This window comes from Schistocerca cancellata, chromosome 8 (assembly GCF_023864275.1).
Source record: "Schistocerca cancellata isolate TAMUIC-IGC-003103 chromosome 8, iqSchCanc2.1, whole genome shotgun sequence".
Classification (NCBI taxonomy): Eukaryota; Metazoa; Arthropoda; class Insecta; order Orthoptera; family Acrididae; genus Schistocerca; species Schistocerca cancellata.
This window is the reverse complement of record NC_064633.1, coordinates 332,813,818-332,838,398: the sequence shown is the minus strand read 5'-3', so window position 1 is coordinate 332,838,398 and position 24,581 is coordinate 332,813,818. Positions and strand designations below refer to the sequence as shown.

Here is a 24,581-nt window from a genome sequence, read left to right as displayed (position 1 = left end):
AGCTAGAACTAGATGTAATTCTGTATAAAAACTTTAGCAATGAAAACACAAAAGTAATAAAGAATTATAGATAAGCACGTTTCTTCCCTCAAACCAATTCAAAGGTAATTATTAGTCCATAATTTTATTTGCTGCAGACCCTCTTCTTCTACATACAATAATAACGTTAATTTCAAAACAAAATTACAATCAACTTCAGTTCATGCAACAAAATCACTCTCAAACCAACTAATGCATTATTTTTTAAAAATTATAAGCATTACTTACTGATAAAGCAAAATACTCACAGATCACATTTATGTATTCAGTATATGTAAATAATGTAGAATTCTGAAAAATACAATACCCACAGATATATAACTTTAAAATAATCTTTCCACATTATAACACGAACGCACTTATAACATAGCTGTAAGACAGCGGACGCTAAGTACGAGCACTTCCAGCATCCCTAATAAAGTTTGTAAACAGTGAATGTGTAAAGTTCAAATCCAGATTTTTCGAGTAAAATACAGAACGAAATTCCGCTAGACGTATAATTTTCAACTGTGTGTGAATTCCTAAGAGACCAAACTGCTGCGGTCATCGGTCCCTGGACTTACACACTACTTAAATTAACTTATGCTAAGAACAACACGCACATAAATGCCCGAGGGAGCTCAATGACTGATTATACTATGAGTCTTATTAATACTTGCATTAATGTTTAGTCGTTTGTAAAGACACTATCGGTGTGCGAGTATGACAAAGGAACAAATTTCAAGATTCACTGAATAACCTATAAGAGAGGTCTCACTCATGTCAAGATATTTTGCACGAAGTGTGATTTAATATTTTAATGATTACTGTGCTGTACTGATACGATGCATATTTAAATTTATCTGATAGCCGAAAAAGTCTTGATAATGAATCATTTCGTTTATACCTGTCCCTGTGAATTTATCACTTACTTTAGAAATGTAGAGACAGTCAAACGCAGTAATTTAGTTATATTTGCTGTCAAAATCGAACGCCTACACACACACACACACACACACACACACACACACACACATATACACTTATGAAACACATTTAATTGGGTTGAACATTAATTTAGTTAGAGTTTCATAGCCTGATCCTATTAACGCTGGGAGGAGCCCATACATCTGTGTAGCGTAATCGGATTAAGTCTCGTACATTTTCGGCTGCAAACAATTTATTTAATCATTTAGAGTGGGCCTCAATAAAGTTCGTTGTTCGATTTTGTCTCATCTCGTGACGCAGTAAGTGAAGTGAATGATGAATATTGAACGAATAACCAGATTATTAATTACGATTTTAAATATATGAGAAAAACAGCTTTCATATTTCACTAAATAAAATTAACACTCACACATTACAATTTTGGTCAGAGTTTACAATATTTCACTAAACAAATATTATTCACAAAGGACAACGTTCATACTACCGGCGAGGGAAGTAGTAATCGGCGGACTCTTATCTTTCTGCTCTGCTATACTTGTAACGGTGAAATAATTTTTAATGAGGGTCGCCAGCTATCGCTTTTCTCTTCGAAAAAAGGTTGTAGCCATAGCCTATGAATGACACGAGCCAGGAGCCAAGGTTGAAATGCCACTAATTACGGACTGCCTGTGTGCAGACAGCCGCAACTTTAAACTAGTGCTATGACAGGATCTGCGGGGGGGGGGGGGGGGCGGGTGGAGTGGGGGGGGGCGTATTTCACTAGTAACTGAAACGTCCTTGATCCCAGGTTCAAACCCAGGTTAAAATTTGAATAAAAATCATTATTAATTTCCGTTATAAGAAGTCGCCCTCGTTCTGCCAACGGCCTTGAAAACAGGGCAGTAGAGCGGGTAGAGGTTACTGACTCCTTCTTGTCCTCAGAGTGAGAAGCTACCACTGAAAGGCGGAGTCAGTAATGACCGATGCCACGAGGACACAAATTAAAAACACATTATGTGTATCCACAGGAAATTAGACCCGCAACTGGAAAAGTGTCATGATGATCTCTCTGTTGACAAAAATCCCTGATTTGCCCCCCATTCGAATCTCTGGGACTGCCTAGGTGGGGGTAACCACGAGAGAATGACTAACAATCGAAGTGGTAACATTCCACGAGACGAAGCGTAATGTGGGTGTGATAGAGAAGCTAAAAAATCTCAAATTGAAACGCAAGGACTCAATTTGTAGCGGTGATCAGTGAACTGAAACGGAAAGAAGATAACAATTTCTTATCAAACGAATACAGTAGTAGTAGTAGTAGAAAATAGTATGGCTGCAGTATGATTCTTTAAGGACAGGAAGGTAGGCAGGAAGGTAGTGAGTTACGGTGAACTTTAGAGTAATAGGATTGTTCTCTTAAGAATCAAACCAACGCCGATAGCAACAGTTCAAGTATACATGCCAAAGTGGCAAACAAAAGATAAAGACATAAAGTATAGGAGGATACTGACTGGGTAATTCCGTCTGTAACGGGATAATAAATGTTCAAATGTATGTGAATTCCTAAAGGACCAAACTGCTGAGATCATCGGTCTCTAGGGATACACACTACTTAAACTAATTTGTGCTAAGAACAACACACACCATGCCCGAGGGAGGACTCGAACATCCGGCGGGAGGGGCTGAGCGATCCGTCACATGGTGACTCAAACTACGCGGCTACTCTGCGAGGCAAAGGGATAATAACCTCGGTCACTGAAACGGGGTGTTGGGGAAGAAATAGAGAAAGGGTTGCGGGAGAATATCGGTTAGGTAATAGGAATAAGAGAGGAGAAAGTCTAAATGAGTTTTGTATTAAATTTCAGCTAAGAAATAGCGAATGCTCTATTCAGAAATCACAAGAGGAGAATATATAGTTGGAAAAGGCCCAGAGACACGGGAGGATTCAAGTTGGATTATATCATGATCGGACAGAGATTCTAGAATTGGACAGAGATTCTGGAATTATATACTCGATTGTAGAGTGTACCCCGGATTTGGTATGGGTTCCGATCACAATTTGGTACTGATGAAGATAGACGAAAATTTAAGGGGATTGTCCCGGAAGAATTAACGTGGATAGAAGTGTAGTAATGAAGTACTGAAGGATGACGAGTTGAGTTTGAAGTTCTCTAACGTTGTGAATAACGTGATAGTGTGGTTAGTTAAATATGAATGGACGTTTCTAAAACGGGCAATCACAGAAGATGAGCAGATATAAGTAGAAGTAGGAAACTGCGACGGACCTTGAGTAAGAAAAGATATACTTTAATTGGTAGATGAGAGAATGACAAAAACATTCAGGGAAAAACAGGAATACAGCACATAAGTCACTTTGTGACTTTCTTGTGAAATGGTCACAAGAAGAATGTGAAGTAGTCGAGAAAGAAATGGTCTTTGGAAGGGTCTTTGGAAGGACTGATTCAGCAGGTAAGAAGTCACAACAACCTTCGGTGAAATTAACATCAAGGGCGTCAACATTAAGACTGCAAGAGGAACTTCTGTGCTGAAAGAAGGATAGAGCTGACAGGTGCAATGAGTACACTAAAGGTCTCCACGAAGGGGATTACTTCTCTGATGACGTGTCAGGAGAAGAAATTTAACTCCATAGGGATGACATAGAGAATCCACTACGAGAGACAAAACGAGCTTTAGAAGACTTGCGATCCAATAAGGCAGAAGGAGTAGATGACATGGTTTCGGAGTTTGTAAAATTATTGGAGGGAAGTGGCAACCAGACAAGTCTGTGTGTAGAATCTATAAGACAGGAGAAATTTCATCTCATATTAGAAAAGTATCACCTACACAACACGAAGTTAGGAACGGAAAACAAGTATCGCAGCTATCCTACAATCAGCTCAACAGCTCATGCATATAAGTTGTTGTCAAGACAATAAAGAATGGCAACGAGATAGAGGGTCTGCGGATGCCGATCAGTTAGAGTTTCTGAAGAATGCACCAGGAGACGTAGTTCTGACGTTATGGTTAATAATAGAAGCAAGACTTAAGAAAAGTCAGACATTCATTGGATCTGTCGACCTAGAGATAGAAATCGATAATGTAAAATGGTGCAAGATTTAGGAATTTCTGAGGGAAGGAGGAGTAATATACAGGAAGAGACGTGTAATATACTCGTACAATATGTACAAGGAGCAAGAGAAAGCTTTAGGGTGTTTGATGATGTTATTCCTGAATTATTTGAGAGTTTTGGAGAACTTCCTACAGAAAGAGTTACTACTGCATCTGACAAAGATGCCATGTGTGATTGGTTATTATAGTCGTTAGTGATACGCAGGAATGCTATTTCTTCTTAACATCTTATATCTAAATTCTGTATTAATCGTTTCCAATAATGGACGAATTGTATTGGTGGCAGACACAATGGACATCGTGGATTTAGCGGCTCTGCTACCAACGGCGATAACTACGTCACGATTCCACCGGTCACGCAAATCCAACTCCAATCGCCAGGTATATTACGCCTCTGGACTCTGATGAAGACATCGCACCGATCCGCTGAACTTTGGCGAATCCGTCCTGATTTACTTCTGCGTGACTCCGATAAAGTAATCAGTCGATTACTTTGATAGACCCTGAACCTTTTCCTCGGGCTAACTCCCCTACGTCATGTCGAAAACTTTGTACTTGATGACGTTAATCAACTGGCACTGATTGGATACTGTAAAAGAGCTGGAATTTTGGAGCTTCCCCCCCCCCCCCCCGCTTTATTCTCCCTTTCGCCGGCCGCGGTTCTAGGCGGTTCTAGGCGCTCAGTCCGGAACCGCGGGACTGCTACGGTCGCAGGTTCGAATCCTGCCTCGGGCATGGATATGTGTGATGTCCTTAGGTTAGTTAGGTTTAAGTAGTTCTAAGTTATAGGGGACTGATGACCTAAGATGTTAAGTCCCATAGTGCTCAGAGCCATTTGAACCATTTTTATATTCTCCCTTTCTCCCTACTCCGCTATTTTCTTATGGGCTTTCAGTTGACACCAAAACATGGGGACAGACGATTTGAGTTGTATTAACAAATTATGGCTAGTTAATACCCGAAAATGTGTTCATTTGCTAGAGGTTACAGCAGCCGTGCATGCTAACAAACTGTAATTTTTAAACCCTTTTAACTTCGATTTTTCACATCTCTTACACGTATTGTTCTCTGTCGCACAGATACCAGTGGTTGTGACAGCACGGAGGTTGGCGCCCCGTTGACAAAAACCTTGCGCAACACCGCGCTTTGCTGTGGGTTTTCGTTTCGGCGCCCAGACTGAACCATTCTGACTTTTTCTCGTGTACGTGGTACAGTCCATGCAGTGTAAGACTGCACATGCAGCATGACTAAGCACTTCCTTTTGTGTGTATGTTGGGGGGAGGGGGGGCAGCAGGGAGGAGCGGAGGGAGATGAGGAATACTAGCACGTGTAGTCACGTGGTAGGCAAGCAGAGGGGATCTCTCAGTGTGAGAGATCCACGAGTGCCGACGCTCATATGCGCAGGTTCGTATCGCAGAGGTACACGGTTCGGCACTATGCTGGTCACTGGAATGCCGCAAGTAGGATACTCACGACGAGGCGAAGCACGTGGTCCGGAACGTTGCGAGAGCTGTTGCAGAGCGCATGCGCCGCGGAGTGCGAGAAGATGACCGGCGCACGGCTGGTGCGCAGGGCGTCCAGCATCGTGGGCACCGACACGTGCGACAGGTCCACCATCATGCCCAGGCGGTTCATCTCGCGCACCACCAGCTGCAAAAGCGCCAACAGTGCGAGCCCTTATTGGAACTACATTCCCTCGCCCGTGGCGAGCTTGAGTATCAGCGTAAAATTGCATCTCTTCACCATACAGCATTAATGATGTAAGGCGTGTATATTTCTATTGTCTATTGTAAAACCACAATTTATGAAAGATGTTTATACACTCCCGGAAATGGAAAAAAGAACACATTGACACCGGTGTGTCAGACCCACCATACTTGCTCCGGACACTGCGAGAGGGCTGTACAAGCAATGATCACACGCACAGCACAGTGGACACACCAGGAACCGCGGTGTTGGCCGTCGAATGGCGCTAGCTGCGCAGCATTTGTGCACCGTCGCCGTCAGTGTCAGCCAGTTTGCCGTGGCATACGGAGCTCCATCGCAGTCTTTAACACTGGTAGCATGCTGCGACAGCGTGGACGTGAACCGTATGTGCAGTTGACGGACTTTGAGCGAGGGCGTATAGTGGGCATGCGGGAGGCCGGGTGGACGTACCGCCGAATTGCTCAACACGTGGGGCGTGAGGTCTCCACAGTACATCGATGTTGTCGCCAGTGGTCGGCGGAAGGTGCACGTGCCCGTCGACCTGGGACCGGACCGCAGCGACGCACGGATGCACGCCAAGACCGTAGGATCCTACGCAGTGCCGTAGGGGACCGCACCGCCACTTCCCAGCAAATTAGGGACACTGTTGCTCCTGGGGTATCGGCGAGGACCATTCACAACCGTCTCCATGAGCTGGGCTACGGTCCCGCACACCGTTAGGCCGTCTTCCGCTCACGCCCCAACATCGTGCAGCCCGCCTCCAGTGGTGTCGCGACAGGCGTGAATGGAGGGACGAATGGAGACGTGTCGTCTTCAGCGATGAGAGTCGCTTCTGCCTTGGTGCCAATGATGGTCGTATGCGTGTTTGGCGCCGTGCAGGTGAGCGCCACAATCAGGACTGCATACACCGAGGCACACAGGGCCAACACCCGGCATCATGGTGTGGGGAGCGATCTCCTACACTGGCCGTACACCACTGGTGATCGTCGAGGGGACACTGAATAGTGCACGGTACATCCAAACCGTCATCGAACCCATCGTTCTACCATTCCTAGACCGGCAAGGGAACTTGCTGTTCCAACAGGACCATGCACGTCCGCATGTATTCCGTGCCACCCAACATGCTCTAGAAAGTGTAAGTCAACTACCCTGGCCAGCAAGATCTCCGGATCTGTCCCCCATTGAGCATGTTTGGGACTGGATGAAGCGCCGTCTCACGCGGTCTGCACGTCCAGCACGAACGCTGGTCCAACTGAGGCGCCAGGTGGAAATGGCATGGCAAGCCGTTCCACAGGACTACATCCAGCATCTCTACGATCGTCTCCACGGGAGAATAGCAGCCTGCATTGCTGCGAAAGGTGGATATACACTGTACTAGTGCCGACATTGTGCATGCTCTGTTGCCTGTGTCTATGTGCCTGTGGTTCTGTCAGTGTGATCATGTGATGTATCTGACCCCAGGAATGTGTCAATAAAGTTTCCCCTTCCTGGGACAATGAATTCACGGTGTTCTTATTTCAATTTCCAGGAGTGTATTTCATTAATAGGATTAAGTAGAAATAATTAATATTTGTCATTTTGGAAATAATTGTGGTAGCAGGGAATGTCTGCACCGAAGTGTTGTTGGCGGGAGATACTACGCATTGATATAATTTTAAAAAGGGCGGGAGAGACCGCGTATGGATACGTTTGAAGAAAAGAGCGGGAAAGACCGCGCATTGGTACATTTTGTAATGGTAGCAGGGATTGTCTGCACCAGAAAGCATTGTTGGTGGGAGAGACCGCACTTTAGCGTTCGTAGGAAGTCAGTAGTAAGCGAGAAGTGAAGCGAGTCGGTAGCTGGTTTGAAGCGAGAGGAGCGGTGTGCCTGCCAGCCACCAGCTATGATTTACAAGAGATTATAAACGGATGTACAGAGACATCAGCTAACTATTATCATAAGAGGAACTAGTATTATTGAGAAACTCTACACTACTGAAGGTATGTTTGCGCAATGCTAGTTGTATGATTATTGTAAAAAGTAAGTACCATTTGAACGCTTGTAAAATCATTTCATTACCAACAGTAAATATTTGAAGAATCGTTTTCAGAAATTAATTAATTTTTGCCAGCAATATTGCATTACTGATTATTATCCACCCCAAAAACCATCAACGTAAAACTTTGCAAAATTTTATTGTTGTCAAGAAAAAGTTTAACTATGAATTACGTAACTTCAGTCAAATTAATTAATGAATAACGTCAGCTTTACTATTAAAGAATAACGTCAGCTTTACTATTAAAGAATAATGTCAGCTTTGGTAATAAATACAGCCAGTTATTGTGACAGCCCACCAGCAGCTAATAGAGTATAGTAAAACAGAGTAAGTATATTCATGTCGTAGTTCGATGTAGCAGTCAGATGGCGATCCAGTAACAGTAAAAAAGGTAAGGAACAGTTTTGGGTTATTGCAGGTAACGACTGAAGGCCACGACATCGACACATTCTATGTTTCGTCAAAATAATCAGCAAATCACTTTTAGTAAGCAGCATTTAAATTTGTATACGAGGATTTCACTTATTGTTATTGAGAAAGAGAATTAATTTCAAAGGGAAAATTTCATTTTTTATTATTAAGCAGGAGATAGAAATTCTAAGGGAAGGTCTCATAGGTTATTGTGGAAGGGAGGTTGCGTAACAAAAGAGATATAGAGAAGACGGGAAGGTTTCAATGGATACACAGAGTTTCTAACAATATAACTATCACGTGACAAAAAATGTGAAGTACCCAGAAGTCATCGTTGGACGTCAATGTACATACTATTGGGGAGTGTGCAAACGATCAGAGTTGCAATTCTCCGTGGTAGCTAGGACGCCCACCACAGTACATTAGTGTCATTCGTGTATAGTAATATCACCAGGACTGCTAGGGTACATAGGGGCTATGAACAGCGTCAGACGGTGAATGGTCACTGTGAAGGGCACGAAGATGCCGCGTACTCATGTGACGCAGTGTTATTAGCCGCCAGAGAGTAGAGAAGCGGTCTTATTGTGTGTCTCCGTTTGGCTAGCTTGTCGAAACTTGCAATATCCAGATTTCTGGGGCATGGTATGTGACAGCGCCCTCGTGATGCACTGCATGGGCACAGAAGGGCAGACACACTCATCGTCAACGTTGTGGTCGATCATGTCTGGCCACCATAGAGGAGGATCGCCGTATTGTGTTTTCAACCGATCATAACCCATTCAGTGTCATCTCACACTGTTGTTCAGAAACTAGCAGTAGCCAGGTTCCGGAATTACCGTGCCATGGGTAGGATGCCATTACACGACAACACAGACGGTTGTGTTTTGAGTCGTCTTGGACTGCCAATGAATTACGCCGCACTGTGTTCAGCAAGGAATCATAGTCCTGTACTAACATGCATGACCATCGTAGGCAGACAGGTATGGCGGAGACTTGAGAGCTCTCTCTTTCTTCCAATGTTTTGGGAAGGCATGGGTACTCCTGTCATCGAGGTGTGGTCAGCCATCGGGTATAACTTCAGGTTCAGACTGGTAATGACTGTAGGAACTCTGATGGCACAACTATAGGTCACGAGTATCTTGTTTCGTCATATGTTACCTCTCACGTGACAGGGTCGTGGTGCCGTTTTTCAACCGAAGAATGCTCGTCCACACACGGCACGTGTCTCCACAAACTGTCTACGCGATTTTGAAGTATTGGCGTAGCCAGCGAGATCTTCAGATGTACCCCTGATAGAACATGTGCGGAATCACCTCCGATGTCATTCATCATCATTCGTGATAGTGGCGAGACTGGACTGTGTAAAGAGTGGGAATTTGTACGGGCGCTGACAACCGCGCAGTAGAGCGCCCCACAAAACCAAATATCATCATCGTCATCATCACATCGGATGTCAACCCCGTCCCACTGCCAGTATCCAGGAAATCAAAGACCAATTACAACGCACGTGGGCCCTCTTGCCTCAGGAGAGGATGTAACAGCTTTATTACACCCTTCCGAAAATAATCAGTGTTTACATTCAGGGTAGAGGAGCCGCAACGTGGTACTGATAGGTGGCCTCACGCTGCCACTGTGGGAAGAGCAGGCCGTTAATTCTTGTTTTCCCCTGGGCAGAAGGTAAGGTGTTGAAGTGTGGACACGTGGACGCAAAGCGAGTGGTCTACACTGACAGAGGTAGTCCACTTAATAGTGCAGTCACGACCACAAAGAAAATATTAGATTGTCAGTTATGTGATTTGTTTGTCGAAAGACTTTTAGAAACAGATGAGTGTACATATTAAGATACCACGCCGGCCGGGGTGGCCAAGCGGTTAAAGACCCTACAGTCTGTAACCGCGCGACCGCTACGGTCGCAGGTTCGAATCCTGCCTCGGGCATGGATGTGTGTGATGTCCTTAGGTTAGTTAGGTTTAAGTAGTTCTAAGTTCTAGGGGGACTGATGACCTTAGAAGTTAAGTCCCATAGTGCTCAGAGTCATTTGAACCATTTAAGATACCACATATACAAATATCTGCAATTATATCCATCAAACCATACATGTACACGTGCGCGTGTGTGTGTGTGTGTGTGTGTGTCTTCAAAAATTATTAAAACAGGCAGGTTTTTATTTAAGATTGAAAACAAAATATTACCATCTTTCACAAAATTTTCAAATTATGAAGAATAAAGTGCTTCACTTAACTGGACTAGGTTGCTTGAAATGAGCAGTAGTTGAGGATGTTGTTGCAGCGAGTGTCATTTGAAAAGCATTTGGGATAGAACATTTCTGCAGGGGGACCAAGAACCAAATGTGGCAAACGGAGTGAGAGAAGCGGGGAATGGAATGAAGAGGAACCGTTACGTGGGGAGGAAGAAGAGTATTCTGTAAAAATTGAAAGATTGGGTACATCTTTGGATGAGTTTCATGGTCAATTAGAGGAACATGGTTCACGTTCCGTTTGTACAGGCTGTGGCGAATGCGTGAGAAGACCTGCAGAGGCATAGTTATTCTTCACGCAGTTTATAAGAAACTGAAGCAGGAAGAAACCATAACACGTCGTGCCATATGAAGTACCCTCTGCCACGTGCTCTGCGATACTTTGCAGAGCATGTAAATACACGTAGAGAAAGTCCAAACATTTCTAAGTAATTCGTTTCCACATTTGCTTCGGAAAGTGTTCGGAAATTTTGCTCCCATCCAGCATACGAGTAATGTTTCCTCCAAGATAATTCTTCTTATGAAGTATCCACTACTCTTCGTCTATGGCATATTTTATTGCACACGCTTTTCATTTCCAACACTCCAATTGTTTTTGTGCTGTTTCTTGGGGTTTTTCATCTCCGGCTGTAATTTTGCTACTTCTTTCAAGTGCATCAACTTCTTCAGAAGCTGTCAGACTTAAATTTATCTCACCATTTCCTGATTTCTGAAAACGAAGAGCAATATTCCTTATTAATCTCCACCAAATTTGGGTTAGCTTATGTTGGCTATAGTTCGTCCAAAGCATTTTCTGTTGTCACGGTATTGCAGATTGTCCGTTTCAAGACGAAAGCATTTTGCACTAATTTTGTACTTGATACCTTAAAACGTCTGTGGTAGCTTTAAGAGGCAACCACTCATAAATACGGACGCGAAAGAACATGGAACAAGTTTACGTCAAAAGCGCTGCCCCATTAAGTTGTATTTCGCTTCAAAGCAAAGCACCAAAAATATTTGGAGAAACAATGTGCCAGACAGCAACTGAGCTCAGTGGAGTCTTAACCACTGTACATTGACATCTGTACATCCTAATAGCTTTTGCATTGTGGAAGCCTGAACCCAAAGTAAAAAATAGAGTTTTCTTCGCAAGATTTCCAACTGAAATGCTTCCAATGTGTTTACTGAACTTCTATTGTAACTGGTGACCCTAACAGGGAACTTAGAAGGTGGACAGAAGTGTCACTAATTGGGAAGTTCCTACGTTTATTTAAGTTAGTGCGTGGAATCTGCGAGACTGGAGACATACAGGGTGTTTCAAAAATGACCGGTATATTTGAAACGGCAATAAAAACTGAACGAGCAGCGATAGAAATACACCGTTTGTTGCAATATGCTTGGGACAACAGTACATTTTCAGGCGGACAAACTTTCGAAATTACAGTAGTTACAATTTTCAACAACAGATGGCGCTGCAAGTGATGTGAAAGATATAGAAGACAACGCAGTCTGTGGGTGCGCCATTCTGTACGTCGTCTTTCTGCTGTAAGCGTGTGCTGTTCACAACGTGCAAGTGTGCTGTGGACAACATGGTTTATTCCTTAGAACAGAGGATTTTTATGGTGTTGGAATTCCACCGCCTAGAACACAGTGTTGTTGCACCAAGACGAAGTTTTCAACGGAGGTTTAATGTAACCAATGGACCGAAAAGCGATACAATAAAGGATCTGTTTGAAAAATTTCAATGGACTGGGAACGTGACGGATGAACGTGCTGGAAAGGTAGGGCGACCGCATACGGCAACCACAGAGGGCAACGCGCAGCTAGTGCAGCAAGTGATCCAACAGCGGCCTCGGGTTTCCGTTCGCCGTGTTGCAGCTGCGGTCCAAATGACGCCAACGTCTACGTATCGTCTCATGCGCCAGAGTTTACACCTCTATCCATACAAAATTCAAAAGCGGCAACCCCTCAGCGCCGCTACCATTGCTGCACGAGAGACATTCGCTAACGATATACTGCGCAGGATTGATGACGGCGATATGCATGTGGGCAGCATTTGGTTTACTGACGAAGCTTATTTTTACCTGGACGGCTTCGTCAATAAACAGAACTGGCGCATATGGGGAACCGAAAAGCCCCATGTTGCAGTCCCATCGTCCCTGCATCCTCAAAAAGTACTGGTCTGGGCCGCCATTTCTTCCAAAGGAATCATTGGCCCATTTTTCAGATCCGAAACGATTACTGCATCACGCTATCTGGACATTCTTCGTGAATTTGTGGCGGTACAAACTGCCTTAGACGACACTGCGAACCCCTCGTGGTTTATGCAAGATGGTGCCCGGCCACATCGCACGGCCGACGTCTTTAATTTCCTGAATGAATATTTCGATGATCGTGTGATTGCTTTGGGCTATCCGAAACATACAGGAGGCGGCGTGGATTGGCCTCCCTATTCGCCAGACATGAACCCCTGTGACTTCTTTCTGTGGGGACACTTGAAAGACCAGGTGTAGCGCCAGAATCCAGAAACAATTGAACAGCTGAAGCAGTAATTCTCATCTGCATATGAAGCCATTCCGCCAGACACGTTGTCAAAGGTTTCGGGTAATTTCATTCAGAGACTACGCCATATTTTTGCTACGCATGGTGGATATGTGGAAAATATCGTAGTATAGAGTTTCCCAGACCGCAGCGCCATCTGTTGTTGACAATTGTAACTACTGTAATTTCGAAAGTTTGTCTGCCTGAAAATGTACTGTTGTCCCAAGCATATTGCAACAAACGGTGTATATCTATCGCTGCTCGTTTAGTTTGTATTGCCGTTTAAAATATACCGGTCATTTTTGAAACACCCTGTACCATCCACAATACCATCCACACAATCTCGAATACATCGAAAGCTCATAAATCACCGCACAATCAACTTAACGCCCCTTGTTTCCAAATTACTTCCAAGACTTATATTTAGCAGAATAGAAAAGAAAATTTAGTATCCGTTCAATAACGATCACCTTGGCTTCTGGAAAGATGAAGTGACCAGCGAATAAGTTACGAAAAATCAAGTCAGTTTCGTAGGATTCTACAACTTAAAATGATGCAAGATGTTTGTAGTTCTTACAAGGGAATCTCCCCATCGCACCCCCCTCAGATTTAGTTATAAGTTGGCACAGTGGATAGGCCTTGAAAAACTGAACACAGATCAATCGAGAAAACAGGAAGAAGTTATGTGGAACTATGAAAAAAATAAGCAAAATATACAAACTGAGTAGTCCATCCGCAAGATAGGTAACATCAAAGATAATCTGAGGCTAGGAGCGCCGTGGTCCCGTGGTTAGCGTGAGCAGCTGCGGAACAAGAGGTCCTTGGTTCAAGTTTTCCTTCGAGTGAAAAGTTTAATTTCTTTACTTTCGCAAAGTTATGATCAGTCCGTTCGTTCATTGACGTCTCTGTTCACTGTAATAAGTTTAGAGTCTGTTTTGCGACCGCACCGCAAAACCGTGTGATTAGTAGACCAAAGGACGTGCCTCTCCAATGGGAACCGAAAACATATTGCGCACGAAATACATCTCACGTATTTAATGCACTTTCGTCCAATGTAGCAAACAGTCAACTGCCAGCCAGGGAGCCTCGTTAGCAGGAATACTCTCTCTTCCGTGCGCTGTAATCGACTGACGTCGTGTGTTTCGATGTTTGTTTAGTTGTAGCGTCCCCATACTACGGCGCAGTTACCTCGCATCGTACGGACGGACGGACAGATAATTGTCTGAAAACAAAAAATTAAAATTTTTCACTCGAGGGAAGACTTGAATCCAGGACCTCTCACTCCGTATCTGCTGACGCTAACCACGGGACCTCGGCGCTCCTGAGCTCACTCTATCCTTGTTGTTGCTTATCTTTCGCATGGACTACTCAGTTTGTATATTTTGCTTATTTTTTTCATAGTTCCACACAACTTCTTCCTGGTTTCTCGATTGATCTGTGTTCAGTTTTTCAAGGCCTATCCACTGTGCCAACTTATAACTAAATCTGAGAGGGCTGCGATGGGGAGGTTCCCTTGTTAGAAAAATATGTACACTGTCCTGTCACGTTAATGTGACCACCTGAACAACCACCTTTTGCAGGTAGAACCGCTGTGCACGTACAATACAAGAGTTAGCGAATTTTTGGAAGGTGCCGAATGGATGTGGAGCCATGTCGACTCTTGTTCCGTGCTCAGCTGCGCTAAGGAGACATGGCGCAAACACCCTGATGGAGGTGGTCCTACAGATTCACAATAGGGTTTTAATCCGGTGATATCGATGGCCAGAGGAACACGGTAAACTCACCCAGGTGCTCTTTTTGAGCCATGCACATACGCTGTGAGCTGTGTGCGACGATGCATTGTCCCTCTGGTACACGCCATAGAGCCGCGGTAAGACAAACTGCGTATAGGAGTGGACATGCTTCACATCGATAGATGCATACTTGTTTTTGTCTGTTACGCCAGTCACAATGACGAGGTAAACCAGGGAAGGCCATGAAAAACTTCCCCGGACCATAACGCTCCCTCCTCTGGCCTGTACCCTTCCGACGTTCGTTGCAGGGTGTTTGCCTTCACTGCGATGGAGCGTGAAACGCGATTCGTCTGAAAAGGCCACCTGTCGCCACCCAGGTGCAACTTCCAGCCTTCGTCACCGACGAACAGCAGTCACCATGGGTGTATAAATCAAACACCTGCCGCATAGCCTCATAAGCAATAACTTTCGCTGGGAGATCGTCGAAGGGGTACTTGGGTAGTCCCTTGGCTCACCTGTGTGGTCAGTTGCTCAACAGTAGCACGCCTATTCTCGCGTACACATCTCCGCAGCTGTCGTTCACCTCCATCTTGTTTCTCGAGGCGCACCACATTTGTCTCGAAGTCGGTTTTGGAAAGCGCCATTTTTCCGTTCACGGCATACTTTAACCACGACGGCATGCGAACAGTCAATCCCTTTGAACCTTGCATTACGACGACGACTGCACTGGTTTTCGTGACCCGCCGACACCCTTTGTATGCCCTCTACTGCTGGTGCTGCCAGCTGCCGTATGTGAGTGATTCTTGCGCGGTGGTGTCCAACGTAGGCAGTAATCGCATTAATAGGAGAGGACCGTGTGTAAGGCTACTGAGGAGGGCGTGAGGGCCTTGAAAGTAAGATGACGTAGCTACTAGTCTAAGGCTAACTTCTCTTACTAGTATTCAAAACATCCTGGATGCCGGAATCGAACCTCACCACTGCTTAAATTTATAAAAAAAAAACATCAGAAATGGCCGCCGAAGACGCACGGCATTAGAAGTCACCCTTTTCCTGCCAACAGCTTTCTCAAAGAGGGTGGACCAGTGGATGCAGGTTCAGGGCACTCTCTTGCTCTTAGGGAGGGAAACGGTACCTAAAAGATGGAAGTCAGCAATGTTCAACGGCTTGAGGATGCAGAAGGCAATGGAAACCACCGTTTTAAAGACACACAATGTATATCCACTGGACTTGTGGCTTGTAATTGAAAAACTGTTACGAAGATCTCTCCATTCGCAAAAGTTCCCGGACTAGTCTCCCATTCGGATCTCTGGTAGAGGACTGCCATGGGGAAGGCAACCGTGAGCAAAAGATTGACTAACCAGCGAAAGGATAAGGTTCTGCGAGTCGGTGCGTGGAATGTCAGAAGTTTGAACGTAACTGGTAAGTTAGAAAATCTGGGAAGCGAAATGCTAAGGCTCAGTCTAGATACAGTGGAGGTCACTGAAGTGAAATGGAAAGAAGAAAAGGACTTCTGGTCAGGTGAGTTTAGGGTATTATCAACTGCAGCAGGAAATGGGACAACGGGAGTGGGATTCGTTATGAATAAGAAGGTAGGACAGTGTGTTACTGCGAACAGTTCAGTGTTAGAGTTGTTCTCATCAGAATAGACAGCAAGTCAACACCAACAAAGGGAGGTCAGGTATACATGCCGTCATTGCAAGCCGAAAATGAAGAGATAGAGAAAGCATATGAGAATATTGAACGGGTAATTCAGTGCGTAAAGACAGATGAAAGTCTAATCGTCATGTGGGATTGGAATGCGTTTGTAGAGGAAATAGTAGAAGAAGGGGTTCCGGGAGAGTATTGACTGCTGGTAGGCATGAGAGAGGTGAAAGAATAATCGAGTTCTGCAAGAAATTTCAGCCTGTAATAGCCAACAGTCTGTTTAAGAATCACAAAAGGAGATGGTATACTTGGAAAAGCTAGGAAGATACGGGTAGGCTCCAGTCAGATTAAATAATCGGCAGGCCATTATTCCGAAACCAGATATGGATTGTAAGGCGTATCCTGGTGCACATATGACTCAGCTCACAATTTAGTAACGAAGAAAATTAGGCAGAAGTTTAAGAGACCAGTCAGGAAGAATCAATGCGCAAAGAAGTTTGATACGGAAATACTAAGGAATAAAGGGATACGCTTGAAGTTCTCTGACACTATACGTACTGCGATAATAAATAGCTCAGTAAGCAGTCCAGTTGAGGAGGAATGTACGCCTCTAAAAAGGGCAATCACAGAAGTTGGAACGAAAAAGATATGTGCGGAGAAGGTAATTGCAAAGAAGCCATGGGTAACAGAAGAAACATATCAGTAGATCTATGAAAGATGGAAGTACAAAAACTTGCGGAAATTCAGAAATACAGAGATGCAAGTCACTTAAGAATGAAATAAATAGGAAACACAGGTAAGTTAAGGTGAAATGGCTTCATGAAAAACGTGAAGAATCGGAAAAGAGTTGACTGTCGTAAGGACTGACTCCGCATGAAGGAAAGTCAAAACAACCTTTGGTGAAATTATAAGAAATGGTGGAAAATTTTAGAGCGCGATGGGGATTCCGTTGTTAAATGCATAGGAGAGAGTGGGTAGGTAGAGAGAGTACCTACAAGACCTATATGAGGGAAGGCGGGAGGGGGGGGGGAGCTTTTCTGATGGCTTCATAGATAAGAAACAGCAGTCGACAGGAAGGAATGGAGTATCCAGTACTAGAACCACAATTTAAAAGAGCTACGGACAATTGAGGCAAAATAAGGCAGAAACATTCCATCGAAATTTCTAAAACTGGTAAGAAAATAGCAACAAAGCGACTGTTCACGTTGGTGTGTAGACTGCATGAGACTTGCCACATACTATGATTCCGAAAAAATATCATCTACACAAGATCAACGATAGAAAGAGCTGGCTAGTGCGAGAATTATCGCACAGTCAGCTTAACAGTTCATGCATTCAAGTTTATGACAGGAGCAATATCGAAAAAAAAAATTGAAAGGAAAACTGAAGATCTGATAGATGACGACCTGCTTGGCTGCAGGAAAGGTAAAGCCACCAGAGAGGCCGTTCTCGCGTCACGGTTGATAATGGAAGCAAGGCTACAGAAAAATCAAAACAGTTTCATAGGATTAGTCGACCTGGAAAAAGCGTTCGACAATGTCAAATGGTGTGAGTTGTTCGAAATTCAGAGAAATATAGAGAAAAAATACACTCCTGGAAATGGAAAAAAGAACACATTGACACCGGTGTGTCAGACCCACCATACTTGCTCCGGACATTGCGAGAGGGCTGTACAAGCAATGATCACACGCACGGCACAGCGGACACACCAGGAACCGCGGTGTTGGCCGTCGAATGGCGCTAGCTGCGCAGCATTTGTGCACCGCCGCCGTCAGTGTCAGCCAGTTTGCCGTGGCATACGGAGCTCCATCGCAGTCTTTAACACTGGTAGCATGCCGCGACAGCGTGGACGTGAACCGTATGTGCAGTTGACGGACTTTGAGCGAGGGCGTATAGTGGGCATGCGGGAGGCCGGGTGGACGTACCGCCGAATTGCTCAACACGTGGGGCGTGAGGTCTCCACAGTACATCGATGTTGTCGCCAGTGGTCGGCGGAAGGTGCACGTGCCCGTCGACCTGGGACCGGACCGCAGCGACGCACGGATGCACGCCAAGACCGTAGGATCCTACGCAGTGCCGTAGGGGACCGCACCGCCACTTCCCAGCAAATTAGGGACACTGTTGCTCCTGGGGTATCGGCGAGGACCATTCGCAACCGTCTCCATGAAGCTGGGCTACGGTCCCGCACACCGTTAGGCCGTCTTCCGCTCACGCCCCAACATCGTGCAGCCCGCCTCCAGTGGTGTCGCGACAGGCGTGAATGGAGGGACGAATGGAGACGTGTCGTCTTCAGCGATGAGAGTCGCTTCTGCCTTGGTGCCAATGATGGTCGTATGCGTGTTTGGCGCCGTGCAGGTGAGCGCCACAATCAGGACTGCATACGACCGAGGCACACAGGGCCAACACCCGGCATCATGGTGTGGGGAGCGATCTCCTACACTGGCCGTACACCACTGGTGATCGTCGAGGGGACACTGAATAGTGCACGGTACATCCAAACCGTCATCGAACCCATCGTTCTACCATTCCTAGACCGGCAAGGGAACTTGCTGTTCCAACAGGACAATGCACGTCTGCGTGTATCCCGTGCCACCCAACGTGCTCTAGAAGGTGTAAGTCAACTACCCTGGCCAGCAAGATCTCCGGATCTGTCCCCCATTGAGCATGTTTGGGACTGGATGAAGCGTCGTCTCACGCGGTCTGCACGTCCAGCACGAACGCTGGTCCAACTGAGGCGCCAGGTGGAAATGGCATGGCAAGCCGTTCCACAGGACTACATCCAGCATCTCTACGATCGTCTCCATGGGAGAATAGCAGCCTGCATTGCTGCGAAAGGTGGATATACACTGTACTAGTGCCGACATTGTGCATGCTCTGTTGCCTGTGTCTATGTGCCTGTGGTTCTGTCAGTGTGATCATGTGATGTATCTGACCCCAGGAATGTGTCAATAAAGTTTCCCCTTCCTGGGACAATGAATTCACGGTGTTCTTATTTCAATTTCCAGGAGTGTAGATTGCTACTTGCCGTAAGGATGGCATGTTAAGCTTCACACAGGTACAGTTAAATCACATTTACACATTAGCTTTCGGCAAAGCCTTCGTCAGAAAGAAGAGAAAGAGGAACGCACACACATTCACTCACGCAAGCAAGCACATCTCACGCACACATGATCGCTATATCTGGCAGCTCAGACCAGAATGGCCTTCTAATCCTTTTCTAAGACATATAGGAAATGACGGGTGATATACAATGTATACAAGAACCAAGATGAAACAATAAGAGTGTAAGAACAAGAACGAAGTGCTGCGATTGAAAAGGCTTTAAGGCAAGGATGTAGTCATTCGCCCCTTATGTTCGGTCTACACATCGAAATCCAATGACTGAAATAAAACATAGGTTCAAGGGTGGAATTAAAATTCAAGGTGAATTGGTATCAATGATAATATTCGCAGAAGACATTCCCATCCTCAGTGAAAGTGAAGAATAATCATAGTCACTGTTGAATGGAATGAACAGTCAAATGAATACAGAATTTAGATTGGGTGTAAAACGAAGAAAGACGAAAGTACTAAGAAGTAGCAAAATGAGAACATTGAGAAACAACATCAGGACTGGGGATTACGTAGTTGAGGAATTCAGCTATCTAGGCAGGAGCAAGGAGGACATAAAAAGGAGACTAAAACTGGCAAAAGGGCATTCCTGGCCAAGAGAAGTCTATTAGTTTCAAATATAGTCCTTAATTTGAGGAAGAAATTTCTAAAAACGTACGTTTGGAGCACAGCACAAATTGCAGTGAGACACGGACTGTGAAAAACCGGAAAGAAGAGGATCGAAGGCGTTACTTATAGTTTTCTGTTGAGAGCAACCGCAGTTGAAGTAATCCACGTTTCCGAAATAAACCGCTTTCAGCTGTATATTAACTTTTACAGGAACACGACGGTTTCGTGATGTCAAATCACATTTGAAATATGACGTCCTGTTTGTTGCAGGTTGCAGTATATTATTTTGAGTAAGCTGAATTCCCCTGTGTCGGGGCATAAATGTTTTACTGACTTATGCACGCCTGAAGATTTGATTTGACATCGCGAAACCATTCGTGTGCCTGTAAAAGTTCATATAGAGCTGAAAGTGGTTTATTTCAGAAACCTACATTTCAGATGGGGTGCTTCATGTGAATGTTGGAAATTAGGTTGACTGATAAGGTAAGAAATGAGGAAAAATGGAATATATGGAAAACACAGACAAAAAAGATATGTACGTGACAGGATAATAGGATATTCGTTATGAAATGAGGGATTACCTTCAATCGTATTAAAGAGAGCTGTAGAGGGTAAAAACTATAGAGGAAGACAGAAACATCCAGCAAATAATTTAGGACGTATGCTATAAATGTTCTCTGAAGAATTTATATACAAATGTACAAAAATGAAGAGAGAACAATACAAATCGAAGCCCACGAGAGAAAACACCTAATTAAAAAAGTTGTAATGCAAGAGTACAGCCTTCATTCCGTGTTGTTCCACATGTATATTGTAGAAGCAATGATGAAAGAAAGGTTCAGGACTGGGACCAAAATTCAGAATGAAAGGATGTCCATGCTAAGATTTATCGATGAAAATTATGTCCTCCTTGAATGCGAATAAAAATTAGAGGAATTGTTGAATGGAAGCAGCAGTCCGACGGACACAAAATGTGGACTGCAAATAAAACAAATAAAGGTGAAAGTAATGATAAAACGCACACGTCAGTTGAGCGACAAGCTTAATATTATATTTAGTAACCTCATAGTTAGACGGAGAAACGGCAAGACGTGGAAAGCAAAAAGGAAGTAATAAATAGATAACACAGATAAAGGGACCATTCTTCAACAAACGAAGTTTACTAGTCTGAAATAAAGAATTTCACATAAGAAAAAAATTCAGAGGACGTAGGTTTAGAGCACATAATTGTACGGAGGTGAATTTTGGACTGCAGGGTAACGGAAAAAGAAGAGATCGAAACATTTAATACGTGATGCTACAGAAAATTAGGTAAATCAAGTGGATCAACAAAATAAAAAATACGGAGATTTTCCTTTAAATCGGCTAGGCTTATTCGTATAGCTGGAAAACACAAACTGGACGAACGAACAGGATAAGACAGGAAATAACTCTCCTGGTACTAGAGGGTAAAAACTATACAAGGAGAAAAGTAACGAAAGATAATGAAAAAATGATGGCGCATCCTGGGTGTACGTACTACTCTGAGATGAGTCTGCCACGGGAGAAAAAATCATGGCGAACCAGATCAAAACATTCAGTTGCCTACTTTACCAACCTTACTACTTCGATATCTCGGTTTTGAAGTTTTTTTGGTAATCCACATTTCTTCTTAGATTGATCTCGCCGAACTCAGGAAAATCAAATCTTATAGCTCGACCGCAAATTACCAACTCCGATGGTTCAGATGTTCCCCTAGATATCATTAGTGTTACTTAAACATAGGGTACAAGCGTATTTTCAAGTAACTTGAAAGCTTTCATCGGCAGTATCATTTAAGGAAAATTGCATTTCTTGGCTCCACACAGTAATCGGGTCAGTTCCCGATTTAAGTCATTTTGGCTGCAACGAATTTACATCACAGAATTCTCATTGCGGTAGCAACGCTGACCGTAGCGGTTATCTTCAAAGACAGACGTTGCTAATCATATCACTCAAGGGCAGTTCTCTCCATAGCAGGCGGCTGCGTAAAGTTGGCCATCCAATTTGGCTGTCCTTTGGCGCCAGTTGCTGCATAATGCGATTACCCTAATCCCAGAATTAGTACCGGCGCCATGCCTTGCTGATTGAGTGGCTGTCCCGCTTTGACGATAACCGACAGGCCGGCCTAACGCTTTTATCGGCTATTCGTCTCTCAGCCATCACAAACAGGAGAGTCCTTCACAAACAACTGACATTAAATTGTACAAATAAGGGTTAATTTATTTATACTCCTGTGTTTAATGGAAGCGGCCCCTCTTTCGCGACTTTAACATCAAACTGGAGAAATAATAGTGACATGTCAAGAACTCTGCTCCATACTGTAAAGTGCATGGTGACAGGAGTTATTTAACTTGGTCACAAATTGATGTTCTGCCAGATATATATAGAAAAGGCAAAATTGTAATATCTGGCGTCCGTAGGATGAATGAGTGACCCTACAGCGTAATTTCAACGCGCAACTGGCAAGGACAGTCGATATCAGGACATAGAGTCTTTGCAAATTACATTCCGTGTACTCAGTTTGACACTAGCCACGCATCGCAGACAGGAGCGTGAACAATATACGGAGATGACAGCATTTGAGAGAGAATGTGTAGTTGGACTCAAAGAAACCGGTCGGAGTAACCAAAGAATCGCTCGACATTTCAATAGGAATGATGTCACTATTCGACGATGTTGGCAAGAGTGGGTGAACCGTGACCGAACACAGCGTCGAGAAGGAAGTGGTCGAGATAGTGAGAGAACGAAACTGAGGACCTAGCAATTGTCACAGAAGCACTCAGAGCTCAGGATTTATCTCTATCACCGATGCCATGTCCAACTGATGTTTTAGTCACCACGAGGACCATTAAGGCGGTTCACAGAAAGGGGGTTGAGTTCATGGCATTTCTTGCACCGACTACCATTTGACCTTTGTATACCAACATGCCAGTTAATAGTGGTGTCGCGCGCATTCGGCCTGGTAACTCATTCACTGAAGTAGAATTGTCTTCACCTTCGAACTGAACTCCGAGATCAGCGAAGAAGTGTCTGGAGACGCCTCAGATAGCGATGGGATATTAACCTGACTATCGCCCATCATACTGCCCAACTTCTGCATCCCAGAGCAGCTGCAGCTTACGTCCTCAATTATTTGCTGGATGAATTTCAATATCTGTCTTCCTCTACAGTTTTTGCACTCTACAGCTCCATCTATGACCATAGAAGTCATTCCCCGATGTCTTAACAGATGTTCTATAATCCTGTCCCTTCTCCTTCTCAGTGTATTCTACATATCTTTTCCTCTCCGATTCTGCGCAGAACCTCCTGAGTCCTTACCTAAAAAAGCCCATCTAATTTTCAACATTGGCCTGTAGCACCACTTCACAAATGATACGATTCTCTTCTGTTCCGGTTTTCCCAAGCTCATGTTTCAGTACCATACAATGCTGTGCTCCATACGTACATTCTCAGAAATTTCTTCCTCAAATTAAGGTCTATATTTGACACTAGTAGACTTCGCTTGGCCAGGAATGCCCTTTTTGCCAGTGATAGTATGATTTGATGTCCTCCTGATCCGTCCGTCACTGGTTGTTTTGCTGCCTAGGTAACAGAATTCCTTAACTTCATATACTTTCCGACCATCAGTCCTGATGTTAAGTTTCTCACTGTTCTTATTTCTGCTACTTCTCCTTAGTTTCATCTTTCTTTCATTTATTCTCAATCTATATTTTGTAGTCTTTAAATTGTTCATACTATAGAGCATAACATTCCATTCTTCTTTATTTTGAGTCAGGATAGCAATGTCATCACCGAATCGTATGACTGATATTGTTTCAAATGGAATTTTAATTCCACTCTTGAACCTTTCATTTCCATCATTGCTTCTTCTTCTGGCGCTGCAGTCCGGAACCGCGGGACTGCTACGGTCGCAGGTTCGAATCCTGCCTCGGGCATGGGTGTGTGTGATGTCCTTAGGTTAGTTAGGTTTAAGTAGTTCTAAGTTCTAGGGGACTTACGACCTAAGATGTTGAGTCCCATAGTGCTCAGAGCCATTTGAACCATTTGAACCATTGCTTCTTCGATGTGCAGATTGAACGGTAGAGGGGAAAGATTACATCCCTGTCTTATACACTTCTTAATCCTAGAGCCACGTTCCTGGTCGTCCTCTCTTATTATTCCCTCTTAGTTCATTAACATATTCTATATTACCCGTGTCTCCTTAAAGCTTACAACCACTTTTCTCACAAGTTCGAACATCTTGCATCATTTTACACTGTCGAGCGGTATTTCCAGGTCGACAAATCCTATGAACCAGTTTTGATTTTTCTTTAGTCTTGTTTCCACTATCAACTGCAACGTCAGAATTGCCTCACAGGCCGATGTGGAGGAGCGGTTCTTGGCGCTTCAGTCTGGAACCGCGCGACCGCTTCGGTCGCAGGTTCGAATCCTGCCTCGGGCATGGGTGTGTGTGTGTGA

General features: G+C 44.3%; 1 protein-coding gene across 1 annotated transcript in view; it reads right to left on the bottom strand.

Moving 5' to 3' along the window:
- Nucleotides 1-24,581, bottom strand: part of LOC126095552 (dipeptidase 1-like) — a 122,750-nt gene that overhangs the window by 29,888 nt on the left and 68,281 nt on the right. The window contains exon 6 of the mRNA XM_049910330.1: nucleotides 5,548-5,724. Within this exon, the coding sequence (XP_049766287.1) occupies nucleotides 5,548-5,724 (177 nt within the window). The remainder of the gene's footprint in view (nucleotides 1-5,547; nucleotides 5,725-24,581) is intronic.